At 37.0% G+C, this 17,407-nt stretch overlaps 3 protein-coding genes across 3 annotated transcripts; all 3 read left to right on the top strand.

Moving 5' to 3' along the window:
* The first annotated feature begins 1,449 nt into the window (after positions 1-1,449).
* Positions 1,450-5,051, top strand: LOC124637761 (cell surface glycoprotein 1-like). The gene is made up of 3 exons (XM_047174399.1): positions 1,450-1,499; positions 4,030-4,160; positions 4,429-5,051. Exons 1-3 carry the CDS (start codon positions 1,450-1,452, stop codon positions 5,049-5,051), a joined length of 804 nt encoding a protein of 267 aa, XP_047030355.1.
* Positions 5,052-9,418: 4,367 nt separating this feature from the next.
* On the top strand, positions 9,419-12,571 carry LOC124637869. The gene is made up of 3 exons (XM_047174589.1): positions 9,419-9,468; positions 10,677-10,807; positions 11,817-12,571. The coding sequence occupies exons 1-3, from the start codon at positions 9,419-9,421 to the stop codon at positions 12,569-12,571; spliced, it is 936 nt and encodes a 311-aa protein (XP_047030545.1).
* Positions 12,572-15,535: 2,964 nt separating this feature from the next.
* Positions 15,536-16,852, top strand: LOC124637490. Its single transcript, XM_047174000.1, has 4 exons — positions 15,536-15,540; positions 15,987-16,171; positions 16,554-16,617; positions 16,732-16,852. The coding sequence occupies exons 1-4, from the start codon at positions 15,536-15,538 to the stop codon at positions 16,850-16,852; spliced, it is 375 nt and encodes a 124-aa protein (XP_047029956.1).
* The last annotated feature ends 555 nt before the right edge of the window (positions 16,853-17,407 follow it).

Raw genomic sequence — 17,407 nt, 5'->3', positions numbered from 1 at the left:
TGTTGTGCTTAACCAGTTGTCTGTGCAATTTTTCCTGTAACGCTTTCCAGGGAAAATTGACAGATTCGCTAATCTGTCCTGAAGCAAACAAGTGGTCACAGCGTAAAAAAAACCATTCTGCTACCAGTTTCCAAATAAAATGATATTTCCAAGAATAATGTTTGTATGAATAAAGGTATGAACATCCACGTCCAGACTACTTATATTCAATTTACTTTCACAACTTTATCTTGTCAAGGCTTTCAGAAATTCTCAGTGCACCGAGCGTTGAAATATCAATTTTTATGTCAAGTATTAACTAGCTAGATTTCCAATAACAGATTTGGACTATGTAGTATCTATCTATGTTCTAGGACTCTTCAGTCGATCTTCTCATTTTTGATTTGACCACAACACACACATAAAGCAATTCACATATTTTATAGTGGCCCATAAGTGGGCTCTGCCACAATGATACTCCCTTACATAGAGAACGACCACTGCAATCTCAACAAAGGAAAACATTCAAGTTGTATAAATAAATGTACTCTTTACGTTGAGTATGTAAACAGTACATTTATTTATACAACAATTTCAATTTCCTTTGTCCCGAGATCTGAATCTATAGAATTGTATATTTTCATTAAGCTGTTCCATGATAACCATCCAGGAGTGAGCTCTTTAGTTTTTATGACTAAAGTTGTGCAATGATCGCCCAACGCGTCACGTACTTCATAATGCTGCATACAATGTAAACTGCAACTTAATAAATTCTCTTCATTACAGCATGGTATGGTAATAAAACTTTTGGATTAGCATGTAACCGTTGTACCACAGAAACTTTTAAACGTCTGTTGAACACTTGTCTAAAAAATACAGATGACATTGAAATAAGGTCCTTTTTGTAGTAATGCTGTAAATCTTTATCAAGAACTTTAAATAACTAAGATTCTACAGCTACTCTGTAGATTTATAAGGCAAATATTTAAAGTTGTGGCGTTTTATAAGGCACTTCTATAAAAAAGTAAAAAAGGCTTTGTAACTATGTAGGTAATATCCAAACCTTCACGGTCATATAAAATCATCCAATACACACACGAATATTAAGTTTTCACCCGATACGTGCGTACAACTTGTGATATATTTATAAAAGTGAACTCATCATCTCCAAATTCCGCTCTTAATTTTTGTTCCTCGAAATGTCTAAATTAACTGGGCTACTCCTGCTGAAAAAACATGTCGATAAAACGCTAGGTAAAACTTGCGAGTGCTGTAGGTATCAAAGAGGTGAACTTTCGGAATTGCTTCCTATTTCAATTTATTCTTGTCTATTCCTTATTATTTATACACCTGTCAAAAATAAAAAGTCTCTGAACAGCGTTGAAAGTGAGATGTGATAAGGATTCAAATATTTTTTTGTTCTATTACTTTATTTTCCAGGAGAGTTCAGTAAAATAAAATATAATCGGAATGGGGTCGGTAAAAAGTACACTATCAAATATTCTATACATATCTGAAAAGTAAGTTGCTTTCATAATTCATATTTATCGATTAATTTTAAGATAATCAACATCTGGATGATTTGCGATTGCTATATATGTTATGGACCATGTGATTAATTCGGGCATTATAAATAATGCCCGAGCATTATGAATAATGTCTAGCTTTATCGGGCCACATGATTAATAACTATCTTAACTTCATTATTTATCACATTGCACGGGCATTATTATATTGCTACATGACAGTTGGGCAATTTGATAAAAAAGCTATATTTTACGCGGTGATATTTTCATTTGACTTTTATTAAGAGAAGATATTAATTATGCCAAATAATAAGTCTATTGCTTAAACTTTAGTTTATTTTGTTTTGTAATAATAAGTAATTTCTATAAAACAAAGATTTGTTGTAAAATTTTTGTTTTTTAATAATATTTTTTGTTATATTTTTAATATGACTTTCCTTAACTTTTAAATGCAAAAACTAGTAAATTTTTAAGGCAGAAGTCCTTCATAATTAATCCAAATCATGAGGCTGATTATTTAAGTGGTTTGATATTTCATCATCTCAGGCATAGGACGTCCACTGCTGAACATAGGCCTCCCCCTTAGATCTCCACAGATACCTGTTGGAGGCGACCTGCATCCAGCGTCTTCCGGCGACCTTTATAAGGTCGTCTGTCCACCTCGTTGGTGGACGTCCTACGCTGCGCTTGCTAGTCCGTGGTCTCCACTCCAGCACTTTACGACCCCAACGGCCATCTGCTCTGCGAGCAATATGGCCTGCCCATTGCCACTTCAACTTGCTAATCCGGTGGGCTATATCGGTGACTTTAGTTCGTCTACGGATCTCCTCATTTCGGATTCGATCACGTAGAGAAACCGGGTCGTTGAGAGACTTTGAGCTTTGAGATGAGGCCGATAGTGAGAGACCAGGTTTCGGTGCCGTAAGTCATCACTGGTAGCACACATTGGTTGAAGACTTTCGTCTTGAGGCACATACCTCATCATCCTCCGAGCCTTTTCCCAACTATGTTGGGGTCGGCTTCCAGTCTAACCGGATTCAGCTGAGTACCAGTGCTTTACAAGAAGCGACTGCCTATCTGACCTCCTCAACCCAGTTACCCGGGCAACCCGATACCCCTTAGTTAGACTGGTGTCAGACTTACTGGCTTCTGACTACCCGTAACGACTGTCAAGGATGTTCAATGACAGCCGGGACCTACAGTTTAACGTGCCATCCGAAACACAGTCATTGGTGTCTAAGATATACTTAGAAAGTACATACAAACTTAGAAAAGTTGTATTGGTACTTGCCTGACCTGGAATCGAACCCGCGCCCTCATACTCGAGAGGTTGGTTCCTTGCCCACTAGGCCACCACGACTTTTTAGGAGGCACATACCTCATGTCGGACGAAAAAACATTGCGTAGTTTCCCGAACTCTGTCCAGCCGAGTTGGATTCGGCGGTTGACCTCTTTCTCGAAGTTGGACCTGCCTAATTGGACTACTTGTCCTAGCATAGCGTTTGATACTTAGTTTATTTTAAATTAAATGGCAATAACAATAAAAAAAAATTAAATTAAATATGTTTGTATTACTTTGCCCAAAAGGTCACGGGCAATATGTATAGTGCCCGGTCAATTTGATTATTTAAATAATTATTATCAAATTGCACTCTCATATTGGGCATTTTTCATAATGACCGGGCATTATGTATACTGCTTAATTTATCACTTGGTCCATAACATATACAGGAATTAATTTTATTCAGTGCGTAAACTTTGACAACTTATAGTCAAACGTTTTATAGATACATATATTTTTATTTTGTTGTGTTTTAGTACCAAAAATAATAGTAATTGATAGCCAAAGACGTTTATTTTGTAACAGATTGTACGGTCACAGTCGTCATAGTAGGCACGACGGCAACGCAAAACCGGTTTACTGACGCGAGCGCTGCTCCAAGCGCGTAAGAATAGTTACCTAGTATCCATATTTTGCTCATTTTAGGGCGAATAAAAAAATGAAAAATAAAAATTACTGATGATGCAGATATGTTCTGTTAATGATCCTGGATTTTTTGGACACCAGATTTTTTTTTGCACTGCTTAAAATTCATTCCTGTATAGTTATTGTGTACGTAATTATGCTAGTCACCAAATTTAACCTGAACGGCTGAATAGTTTCACTCGTGTCCCGAGGGAAGCAATTTTCATGACCGCGATTTATTTCATCAAAATCTGTTCAGCTAGTTTCAATTGAAGAAGTAACAAACATCCACATGAACTCACAATTTTTCGCCTAAATGATTTGAAAAAACATTTGGATCAGCTAGGATACGCTACTGTTCATGTCATTATACCCCGTTCCATAGGCTGATAATGCTGATCCAAAGATCATAGTTAAAAGAAAACTTTTTGGCATTGTAACTAGTCGGAAGCTTAATAAGGGCCTGTGATTGCGGATCTCGGTGGTTGGCACATGATCACACTTGCGGGCTTTCCAAGAACTATTCCGATTTTAATTAATTAAACCTTTATTTTTCAGGGTAACATTATGTGTGACGTGTACAGCTTTAATAGCCTGTTTGATGATCATGTTTAGTGTAACTTTGGGAATGGGCGTCGGTCTCGGATACAACTACTGCTTCGTGGATCTGAAGACGAAAGTCAAATATGGTATCACGTTTATATATTATTTCACTTTTTATAAATGGGTAAAAACTTTTTCACCGAGCTCTAGGTATGTCACCTACCTTTATTAAAAACTTTTGGCGCTCTGAAGCTAACTACATATTTCATGTCTTGCGCCTTCGTTACAGTATTTTTTTAAGATTTATACTTCCTTAGCTGACATTTCATGTCAATCCATTTCTAGAACTTCTTCGTAATCAATGTGTATTTATAATATCGTTGTTCGTAATGTAACTTTTGTATATTTTTACAGTACCAACGCATTATAAGTACAGAGGAAGTCCTCGGTTATCTTACGTAAGAGAAGAAGAACCAGGTCCCACGACACAAGATGTAAAAGATGCAGAAAAATCTCAAATTATACCAAAACTGGAAAAAACGGAGAGCCCAACTGTCCTTAATCAGTCGGTAGTACTGCTGGGCAATAATACGACTCCATTTGTTGTATATAATATTTCGATACCTTATCATAACGATGATGATGACTTCACAGTTGCTCCGTCAAACACAATTTCCTTTGCTAACACCTCACGCTATCAGACAGCGGAAGCTGACGAAACTACAACTGAGGAACCTACAACTGAGGAACCTACAACTGAGGAACCTACAACTGATGAACCTACAATTGAGGATCCCACACCTGACGTACTTGCTGAGGGTGCCGATGATGATAGTGAGACTACTGTTTATAGTTCAGAAGACGGTATTAACGAACTTGATGAGCCTACCCCAGAGGCTCCGATTAACAGTAATGATCCCAACAATAGGAGAGTAAGGAGACTTGTTATACCAATCAGTAGTTTGGACTTGGATAGTCTTCTATCCAAACTAAAGGCCGAAAACAAAAAATATTCATTCCGGATTATTGCGACCTGATGATGTTTATTTTTAAGCTATTTACAAGGTTTTTGATTTATATGTGAATCTGTTGCTATTTTACATATTTTATAAGTTTTGTAGTGATGTTCATTTATTTATTTTTTAGTTCATCATTTTTGACCATTTAAATATATTTTTATTTGTACGCAGTCTATTGACATGGTTTTAGTATGAATCTGTTATATGTGATATTTTATATACACACCTAAGTTTTTTAGTAATTTATTGTTTAACTAGCTTCTGCCCGCGACTTCGTACGCGGATCCTGTCCCTTATGCCAGCGACTACGGGGTCAGCAAAATCAAAGATCTGAATCGTCTGATATTGAATTTTAAGGGCCCGTTGACTTGAAAACAACGGAATACGCATAGCCATTAGAAATGTTCCATATATTTAATTTTTGTACTTTAACGGCAAAAGCACAGCAGACTAAACAAAACGCTGAGAACTGAACCGCAATAGACGTGACCATAGGGATAAAAGTAGTGATTCTAATTAGTCCGCATTTAAGTTGTGTGTGGCAAAAATATTACACGTATTATTACGTAAAAAAACATTAAATGTTACTGAGATGACAAAGTCGTGATGACTTAGTGGAAGTCGTGGTGGTTTAGTGGGTAGAGAACCAATCTCTCAAGTATGAGCGTGCGTCTTTGATTCCAGGTCTGGCAAGTACCTGCCAATGCAACTTTTCTAAGTTCGTATGTACTTTCTACGTATATTTTGGATACCAATGACCGTTATTTGGAGGGGATGTTAAACTGTAGGTTCCGGCTGTCATTGAACATTCTTGGCAGTCGTTATGGGTAGTCAGAAGCCAGTAAGTCTGAGCAGTTTTACCGAGGGGTGTTGGGTTGAGCGGTTAACCGGGTTGTGGAGGTCAAATAGGCAGTCGCTCCTTTTAAAACACTGGTACTCAGTTGCATCGTGACTGGAAGTCGACCCTAACATAATTGGGACAAAGGCTCTTGAGATAATAATGACAATAATAATGAGATATAAGCATCGCAGGACATCTGAGGCTGATGACGGGGAGTAGTGACCCCGCGGGGCATATATACTGAGTTCTCCAGGGAGAGTATACTGTCCCCCATCTCCGGCCGGTCGGAGTGAACCATGACGGGGGTAGGTCTCACGTCTCTGGCTTGGCTTGACCATCCAGAGTGGAGTCGCTTGAACAGGGTTACGCCGAGGTATCCTCACACTTCAGCCGCTCATGTCCCTGTTGCCCTTTTGTTGCTATTCAGTGACAGATTCCCGGGGGCCCAGTAAGTGAGCTGGCGAGTCTCCACCTGCCATTTTTACATGTATCTAATACATTGTCATCGGCAGGTGCCATAGTTCCCGTAGTTTCCCCATTCCTAGTCCATTAGCATCCCATCACAATAGCCCAAGTAGTATTCATTCACAGTTAGCAATGGTATAGCACAGATTGTCTTTTTTTTAACGACGTTTACCGGGGATTGTCCTTGGGTTCATTTCTATAGTGTATAAAGGGATAATTGTCGGTTTTGTGTCACCATTTCATTAAAGTTGTCTCAAAAGGGCTTCAGCGTGTTGGCTTTGGCCTCACGTTGGCTCCCAAAAATTCGGAACTCTGTAGTCCCGAGGTCTGGAAGAGACATACAAAATAATAATGAGATATATATAACGCAAAAAATTCGGAGAGTGGGGGCTCGTGACGCCACGTCTAGGTATGTAAAATTTGTACTAAGCAGTGACTTAACACAAAATTCAAGCGTGTTATATCTTCGTTATTATTTGTTTGTGAGAAAGAGAAAAGAAAAAATACGTGTCCATTATTTTAGGGTTATCTAAAAGACGGACTAATTACTTTTTTTGATTCACCATACCTATTTCATAACATTCATTTCTATACATTTCAAGTGTAGTATTGCTCTTGAAGTTCCACATCAGGTGTTCCAGATCTTCGATGTTTATACGTCAAAAGAGAGAGTGCTTATCAGATTGAACCACTTTTGCTAAAACGTCATATCTTTATAAGCTATAGTCTAGCTGGGCTCCTGGGTTTCCACATCAGGTGTTTTACATCTTCAATTTTTATAAGTCAACAGAGAGTGCTTATCAGATTGAACAACTTTTGCTAAAACGTCATACCTCTATATGCTATAGTCTAGCTGGGCCCCTGGAGTTCCACATCAGGTGTTTTAGATCTTCAATTTGTATAAGTCAATAGAAATTGCTCATCAAATTGAACAACTTTTGCTAAAACGGCATACCTGTATATGGTACAGAGAAGCTGGGCTCTTGGGGTTCCACATCAGGTGTTCCAGATCTTCAAATTTATTATCTCAGCTGAAAATGCTCATCACATGAAACAATTTTTGCCATGACACCATTTTTGTATCTTTTATAGTTTTGTTGGTCTGTTGGTGTTCTGCATCAGGTCTTCAAGTTTCGAAGATAAATTATAGCCTATATGTTGACCAGGCTTAATACTGACACAACAAAGAAAAAATCATTGAAATCCGTTCAGTAGTTCGGAAGATTAGCGTGTACAAACAAACAGACATACAGACATACAGACATACAGACATACAGACATGCAGACATACAGACATACAGACATACAGACATAATTTTTTTTTTGGATTTGTGCTCCATTACTGTTTCTAAACCCCACCCAATTATTTTTTTTTTAATATATTCAATGTACAGACACAGTTTTTTTACAGATTTATTATATGTATAGATGTATTATAGTACAAATATATTTTTAATTTGTATGCAGTTTTTTTATTTCTTTTACTATACCAATGAAATTAGAAATTAATGGCCAGACCTAGATGGGTAAGGCGACATCTGGCCCACATGAGATCCCGAGGGCTGAGATGTGCCGCGAGATTCGCCCAAATGCATTTTCATGGCTGGGTCAGTTGTCCCTAAGGAAAACTACTGGGAGTCAAGTGGCCCACAGAACGGCCTGGACCATGGGAAGCGAGATCCACCGGGTTGTCCTTCGACGGTACGTAGATTCAGGTATGACCACATGTGCTTTCTTGGGTCTCATTGAATCTGTTCTTCACAAAAGGTTTTATTTGGTTTGGAGGAGTAGAAAGCCAACCGAAAAGAATTGTTGAGTCACACCGGAATCTACTAGAGAATATATTTATCAGTGCATTGCATCAAAGTTGGTTGATGATAATCTTGAATTAATTAACCTAAACTGCTGGAACAAAAGGACCCCATGCCTGTAGAAGCTGCTCAAATTGTTACATTGCTACGACAAGGGATGAGTCAACGTGCTGTGGCTTGTCACCTTCATTTAAGCCAGTCCTGTGTGTCAAAAATCTACAGAAGTTTCAGGGAAACTGGAGCTCAATTTTATTTTTCGCCTGGGTTTCTTTACTGTCTAAATAAAGATGATTAGCTCCTGAAATACGGAAATGATTTTTTTGTTTCTACCCTTAATTTAAAGCTAAAAGTATTGGCTTTCAAACGAGACCATAAACATTTAACTGTAAATATTTTATCATTGGCAATCGTTGAATTTATATAGCGCAATGGGGTGATTCCATTTTTTTGCTCGTGAGTGTAGTATTGGACCCAAAAATTGAAAAATAAAATAAAAACTAAAAAAAAAAAAACTAAATAAAAACCGACTTCACAAAACACTGAAAGGGAAAAAAATCTTTTGATATGGTTCTAGAAGTTGGTGGCAAAATTAACACAGTCAACATATTTGCAGACGCCGACTTCTACGGCTACCTACTTACGTCAAAAGTTTTATTATGTCCCTTTCTGTATTTTGTGGAGTCAATTTTTTTTAAGTTTGCCCATCAGGGTCCATAATTGTTTCAATTTTCCACCATATGTACATAATGGAATGCAATAAATGATATGATATGACAGCATGTAGAATCATCTGATGTACACACACGATAATGTCAAGTTTTCACCCGATGCATGCCTACAACTTTTGATATTATATTATTATTATTTATTGGTATTCTCTTTTTGTCTCCCTTTGAAGGGGTAGTGAAAATCTAACCACACGGGCCGTGGCCAACGTTTCCACCAAAATTCAGCTCTGTGCGAATTGTTGTTAGGTACTCTAAATTGATTGGGCTATTCCTACTGAAAAAACTTGTAGGCTTGATGCTTGGTAAAAAATCTGAGTTGCGACCTCTGTATCAAAGAGGTAAACTATCAAAACAGCTTTCTGTTTTAATTTATTCCTTATTCTTTTTATTCAAAATCTGTCAAAAATAAAAAATCATTGACATCATTGAGCATCGTTGAACGTCAAATGTAATAACGATTCATCATTTTTTTGGTCTGTTATTTTTAATTTCGAAGGGAATAATATAATTTAAGGGAAAGTAAAATAATACATTATTGAAATGGGGGCGATAATAAGTACTCTATCAAATATTTTGTATTTATCTGAAAAGTAAGTTGATTTCATAATTTATCGATTAATTTTTACATAATCAACATCTGGATGATTTGTGAATCATCATCATCTCCAGAGCCTTTTCCCAACTAAGTATCGGGGTCGGACTGCAGTCTAACTAGATGCAGCTGAGTATGTTTTACAAGGAGCGACTGACCTCAACCCAGTTACCTGGGCCTTTGGTAAGACAGTAATGTGGTAATGGTTGGATGGTTTCACTCATGCAAGCTCAAATAGGCTGCTGTCTATGTCATTGTACCCTGTTCCATAGACTGATAATGCTAATGAGAGGTTGTGTTTTGTTTATTAAATCAATAGAAAATAAATAGGTAGATTGCGTTGTACCTACTACGTTACTGAGCCTTTGCCAAAATGCCAAGGTATTGCGCCGAGCCCTTTATGTGGCTTGGTTCAAGAAAGTCAGGGGCTCGATTCTGCTAATTTTACTTAAGAAGCGACATACGATTATTATCCAACTACGGTTTACACCAAAATTGGTTTCACACCAATGGCATACCTATCAGAGGCATGGGAATACGATTATTATTATATTAGTAGTAGAATGCCCAATAAGGTTAAAACTGCTATTGCGATTAGATTGTTATCCAACTGTCACATTATTACATTAGTAGAATCGGGCTCCAGATTTGTGGATAAATTGTTTTCAAAATTTCTTGGGACATTCTGACTGACTGACTTCTTTTCTCCTTTTATTCAAATTTGATTCCCAATTTTCATTTTTTTTTGTTGTTGATGACAAGTTTCGCTATACGACCTCAAAATTGTATGACATTGATAAGATATGAAGCTCCGTTCCTTACAGTATGCCCGCCTTCCACTGCGAGCGGAACGGACTCATTACGGACTCCGCTATACTCGTAACGATATAGTGTACTTAGTGGAAGGCAAAAACTATTTATCATTACAACTCCGTTGCGGTCAACTGTTTCTCGCTCATTTCACTTACGCAGTGGAAGGCGGGCATTACGTACCATGATCGGCGCCATCTCGGCATCAGCTAGGAAAAGAATAAAAAGAAAATCCCTTATTCGAAGATCATAATTAAAAAAAAAACTTTTTGGTACTGTAACTAGTTGGACAGCCTTATGAGGCTCTGTGATTGCGGATCTCGGTAGTTGGCACATGAACACACTTGCAGGCTTTATATGAACTGTCACCGATTTTAATTAAATCATTTTTTTTAGGGTCACATTATATTTGACGTGTACAGGAATAATAGCTTGTTTGGTGATCATGTTTATTGTTAGTTTGGGAATGGGCATCGGTCTCGGATACAACTACTGCTTCGTGGATCTGAAGACAAAATACAAATATGGTAACACATTAATTAATCATTTCACTTTTCCACAAAATACCATTTTGTCAAAACAGATCGTCATCTGAAGCTCACAATATGATGCATCGCGCTTGCGCTACATTTTAAGGATATTTAGACGGCCAACTTCGCGACAAAGAAGATGGATCAAAATTGCCCGACGTCCTATAACAATGTGCGAATGCCTCCTTAGTTCTAGTAACTGATTACGCCTGACCTATCTTATGGCATCTCCGCTATATTTACTTCCTCCGCGGAGACCCTCTCCAGTCTTGATGTGTTTCTTTCTACAACACTTCATCATTGTATCGGGATACTTTAGATAAGATAAAGATTCATTTATTGCATAACTGTGTACATATTGATGTTTATTAAATACAAAAGATTAGATCAACCAACAGTCTATCCTAATCGGACATGCAATATTAAAATAAAGTAGAGAAAAAAATTCACTGACAATACAAAAGTGACACTTCTAAATTACTTTCAAAAATATTCATTAAAAAAAACATTTTCAATTAAACATTTCTTTAACTTTGCTTTAAACATATTTCCATTTAATTGCTAAATTGCTGATGGCAGTTTGTTGTATTTATAATAAATCATATTTTTTATACAAGGCAAATTAATGTTATACTTATATTGTGTACGTACATTTTTAATGGAGTCACTTTTAAAATTAAAATATTGCATATTATTTTTACAAATAAATACAATTCCAGTATATAGATTCCAGTCAGTGTTAGGAAACCCTTTGCCTTAAATGTATCTATTAAAGATTCAGTACTATACATGTTATATATTGTCTTTATACATTTTCTCTGGAGAATGAAAGTAGATTGTACATTTGTTGAGTTCCCCCAGTAAATAATACCATACGTTAAAATGGGATAAACATGTCCATAGTAGGCATTTCTAGTGATGTCTACATTTTTGTCTTTCTTAGCTGAGATTTCATTTCAATCCATGTTTAGAAGTTAGTTATTCGATATCACACTTTTTTTTATAGTACCACCACGTAAACAGTGGAAGGGCTATTATGGATCTGGATATTATGGACATAATGGACCTCATAGACCTTATGGACCTAATGACCCTAGATATTATGGACCTCATGACCCTAGATATTATGGACCTCATGACCCTAGATATTATGGACCTAATGACCCTAGATATTATGGACCTGGAAATCATGGAGCCCGCCGTAGCTTCCCTGACAACCCCGGAAACCATTCAGCAGAAGGAGAACTTGGTCCCATGACACAAGATAAAGAAGATGTAGAAGACGAGAGTTTAAGAGTTCGGATTACACCAGAACAAGACGTAACGAAGAGCCCAACTTTCCTTAATCAGTCGGCGGTACAGCTGGGCAATAATGCGACTCAATTTGTTTTATATAATATTTCGATACCTTATGATAATGATGATGATGACTTCACAGTTGCTCCGTCAAACACAATTTCCATTGCTAACACCTCACGCAATCAGACAGCGGAAGCTGACGAAACTACAACTGAGGAACCTACAACTGATGAACCTGCTGAGGGTGCCGAAGATGATAGTGAGACTACTGTTTATAGTTCAGACGACAAGATTAACCAACTGGACGAGGCTACCTCAGAGGCTCCGACTAACAGTAATGATCCCAACAATAGAAGAGTAAAGAAACTCGTTATACCAATTAGCGGTTTGGACTTGATTAGTCTTCTATCCAAACTAAAAGCCGAAAACAAAAACTATTCACTCCAGATTGTTACAACCTAATAATGTATGTATATTTTTTAAGCTATTTACAAGGTTTTTGATTATAATGTGAATGTGTTAATGTCCTAGATACTACGTTTATATAATTTATATGAGTTATTTAGTTCATATTAGATAGATCCGTTTGTATTGATTATAATTTGTTGATTTATTATTTTACTATTACTGTATGTTAACATATATTTTTAATTTATATGTTTTTTTTTTTTATTTCCTGTTATCTATCACCCAGTTGCAGAAAAGAACTTTATCTTTTCAAAGTGACTTTAAACACTAATGCTTCATTAAATTGTCTCACAATAGTATTTTAAGGATGGGTTTTAAACCTCCTAATGAAATGTCAAAGTATAACTAATGAAATGTCAAATTGTGACATGCATAGGCAAACGGTTTACCATCTACATCAAAGAAAACGTCTACTGTATTGCATATCTGCAAATTATGGTTAGTGCCGTACCTACTTCACAATATGTGCATTCATTTGGATGAGGAGGAACCTCCCAACTGATATTAACGAATTACGATGGATGATTTAATCTATATCTATGTTTATACTTATAATAAATCTGTAGAGAGGTAAATTCTGTACATGGAATATATTACCAAAATAACTATCAGGGGGTGATAAGTAATCGATACTCATGCTAAAAATGCAATCATTAAAATGTTTGTCTGTCTTTCTGCCTGTCTGTCTGTCTGTATGTTCGTTATGGAAACAAAAACTTCTGGACGGATTTTAACGAAACTTGGTACAATTATTCTTCATACACCTGGCCAGGTTATAGGATACTTTTCATTACGCTACAATCAATAGGAGCAGAGCAGTAGAGGGAAATGTTGGGAAAACGGGAGAAGTTACTCCATTTTTTAAGCTTCCGTCGCCTGTGCAGCCTCAGGTGATCTTCACACTGCCCCGCATCACGCTGCATCTTGCGTGTCGACGCACCTACGCGCGTTCTTGCGGGAGTGCGGGTTTTTCGCGCACTCACGCGCGTAGGTGCGTTTTGTAAATTCACGCACAGCGGCTCTCATCGAGTTCCATTTTCAAATATACACGTCACACCCATTCAAAATCACGCGCGTCATTGCGGGATCAGTGTGCCATACCTTGCGTTTCGCCCCGCACCTACGCGCAGGGGTGCATGTTTCTCCGCCTGTATGCGCGTGATCCGCATGAACGCGCGTGGATGCAAACGGAGATATTTACAAGCAACGGAAAAAACGCATCCACGCGCTACGCTGCATCATGCGGGGCAGTGTGATAATCGCCTTAATGGCTGAAGCTACACAGTAACCATGTATGACGAAAATATTTTCCTTAAAATTATGTAAAAAATATTCCATGACAGCACATGTCTATCTTTTATGGTTGACTCACAATAACGCGTGTAACTCTCGATAGCTTAGCAGTTCGGAACTTTCTGATTATATTTGTCTACTATTACGTTTATAACACTCTCACTCACACTAATTTAAAAAACTTAACTATTTAGCAATAAAAGTCTATTCAGCAATAAAAGAATCATAAATCGGTAAAGAAACACCAAAGTTAGGTATAGATTAATAAATTATACGGTAATAAGCTATCGCGCGTGAAAACTGAATCATGCTATAAGGAACATTTTTGTTCAACGGTCACCGCGCCCGACGCGGCACGGGGCCCCCGGCACGAAAAAATTTAGTTTAATCTGACATGCTTTAACTTACTTGGTACTTAAGTAGTACTTACATAGTGCTAAAAGTTATTTTTTGGTTTTTATAAGGTTTAGCGTTTTAAACCTTTTGTCATAATAATTGTTGGTGAGCTTTGTGCAACTGGGTGTATGTCGACCCTTAAGGAGTTCCCTAAACTGCACTTTGCCTTCATTGTCAGGTCTGATACGACAATCATAACGTATAATATTTCTGTATAAAGATATCGTTAATAGGTACTGATGAAATAAGCCGAAATACGTGGTGATTGGTATACACCGATGTGGAGGTCCCATGATTTTCTGCTGTCAGTTCGTATAAAGTTCGTAAAAAGTAAGTTTGTTGATAAAAAGTAGCCTATGTGTTAATCCATTTCACCTAAGTATCTACATAGTACCTACTAAATTTCAACCAAATCGGTCCAGCCGTTTTTGCTTGAAAAAATAACAAACATACATCCATACATTCTCACAAACTTTCACATTTATAATAATATATAATATTAGTAGGATAAATATTAAACTAATATACATACGTCAATTATTTATATTATACTAGCTTTTGCCCGCGACTTCTTTCGTGTGGAATAGTGACTTCCGGCAGATTTTTGGTTTGACCAATAGACGGCGCTAAATGTCCCGAATTATTTTTATATTTTTTTTGTAATACAAATTAAGTATGTCCTTTCTCAAGTTACAAACTATGTCTGGATCATATTTCACACAAATCGGTTCAATCATCAAAGACTGACAGACTTACTTTCACATTTATAATATTAGTTAGGATAAGTAGGATAGTAGGATGAACATTGTTACCGGCGGGAGCCATAGTTCAGGCTGCACGCATGCTGCACGCCACTGACCTCTATGGGCACAAAAGCACGTTGACAACAGCCTGTCCACGTCCAGTGGTAAATATAGAGGTCAGTGCTGCACGCATAGTTGTAGTGCAAATCTGCAAGCTATCCTCACACTAGTCGCTAGTACATTACGGACCACAGACATACCTAAACATATACAAATATACAACGCCATCCACTCGCGCTCTATGTCAAATGTTCAATCAGTCAAGTTGAAAAATGTCAACAAGTATGCTAATATTCTGATCTTTATTTTAGAGATATTGATATATTTACTAAATATTATTATGTGTTGTAACCAAGATTTAATAAGTCTCTACGTTTTTACTAGATATTGTCGAAGATACTATGAGATTGGTGCTTGAGGAATATCGGATTTGCCTGCAACTTCTAAACCGTATTATCGTAAGATTATGTGGTTCGTATATGTGTTTCTAAACATCCATGTAGTGTATTAGTTCGAAATACCTAAGACGACCCACTGGCCAATACTTCTACATCGCGCTACTTACCACGTAAACTGCAACTTAAATATGAAATTCTCTTCATTACCGCAGGACTAAAAGTTTTTGATTCCCATATAAATCTTTACTTAGTCGATAGGACAATGTATTTGAACAACGCCCGCTGTGCCTCTAGATAACCGTGGTGGCATATTTTTTTATTGCGATCTAAAGTCTGAAATAGAAATGCTTCTCGAATTTATGTTGTTTTAACTTTAAAACTACAGTCTATACAAAACCGTCATACTAAAACGAATGTAGGTACCTAAAATACTATTTGAAGTGCAAAAGTTGTTTCTTGTTAATAGTATTTCGTGAGAGAACAAATGGCAATCAAGTGTTAATATTGTATTCTCGGCAGTTATTTAGTATGCGGAGGCGGACGCAGCGGTTGCCACGGCGGGTGCAACGACTGGGGCTGTTCCGTCCCGAACCCTTGCCTGTGCTGCAGTCAATGCCTCGTCAGTTTGCTGTGCAAGTGGCTTTGCACCATAATCATGATTCTAGGCCTTGGTTTTGGACTAGTTGTTCTATACGATATTATAGGTAATCTGTGAGTTTTTACCCGACTTCTTTTCAGACATCGTGATAAGCAAAATTATAATTTTCTATGATAATTTCTGCAATTGGAATCTGGAACTGAATAATGTATTCCCCCCTTTGATAATAACAAATTTTAGTGCCCACTTCTATTCTTATCACCTACTAAAGGTGGTATATCTGTCTAGAGTCTAGACCTTAATGAAAAGGTTCGAATGAAATAAAAATGTCTTAGCAAGAGAACAAAGCGTTTGTGTCCTAAAAAAATCATAATGCATTATTCTGCACGCGCGTGACTGCAAAGAGATCAGATTTTGTATAAGTATTTAATAACGAAAATAAACCGACCCTTTAATTAAAATGCTAACAAACAACTTGAACCCTACAGATCCTGACGGAACCCTTTTTAAATTTGGCGAAAATCGAACGTCGCACGACGAAATACGACAAAGGTATGTTGATAGACCAAGTAACAAAATCATCTGAATTATGATGTCTACGGAAGGCTTATAAATATGTATGCAAGTAGAAAAGTAAAAAGGTTCACAATGTATTTTTTGTTTTAGGGTGCACGACAAGCCTCAACTCGGAAAGATTCCAATTGAAGAAGAGTTACTGTTACCCAATGTTACTGTTTCCACCGAAATTCTTAAATATTGGCGAAGACCTCCAACACCAGTGTTTTAAATTAATGTCTGTAGGTAATATAATTAACATCCTGACAGTACTATTTTATAATGTTTTTTTAATAGACAGCAAAAAAGGTTTGAGGCTCATCCTCATTTATTTGTCGTCTACAGTTTGAGACAAAATACATTTTTTTTAATAATAAATTGTTGCAGAAACTTTTCATTTCCTGGAGTTGGCATAATCTTGTAGTAATTACGGAGGCGTTGTATATTCCTGCCGAAGTACATTTTCCTTTGTATCGTTGGCGTCTTACTTTTCAAACTTGCGCCAGACATCAGTGTGTAGGTAAGTTTACTCAAAATCTACTTCCTGATTGTCTCTCATAAAGACTATGCTCAATTGTATCTTAACTCGTCAGGTGGTTCAGTCGTTTTAATTATGAGGTCAAAAAGTTAAAACATTTACCTCCCCACTCAGAGACATTTAATGGTTACTTAAGCCATTCCTTAGTGAAGGATTTGTATGACATTCCGTCACTAAGGAGTGGCTTAAGTAATCATTAAATGTCTCTGAGTGGGGAGGTAACACATGTTATGTTAGAATTAGGTATTG

Source organism: Helicoverpa zea, chromosome 16 (assembly GCF_022581195.2).
Source record: "Helicoverpa zea isolate HzStark_Cry1AcR chromosome 16, ilHelZeax1.1, whole genome shotgun sequence".
Taxonomy (NCBI): domain Eukaryota; kingdom Metazoa; phylum Arthropoda; class Insecta; order Lepidoptera; family Noctuidae; genus Helicoverpa; species Helicoverpa zea.
The sequence above is the reverse complement of the archived record's forward strand: the minus strand, read 5'-3'. Positions and strand labels throughout refer to the sequence as shown.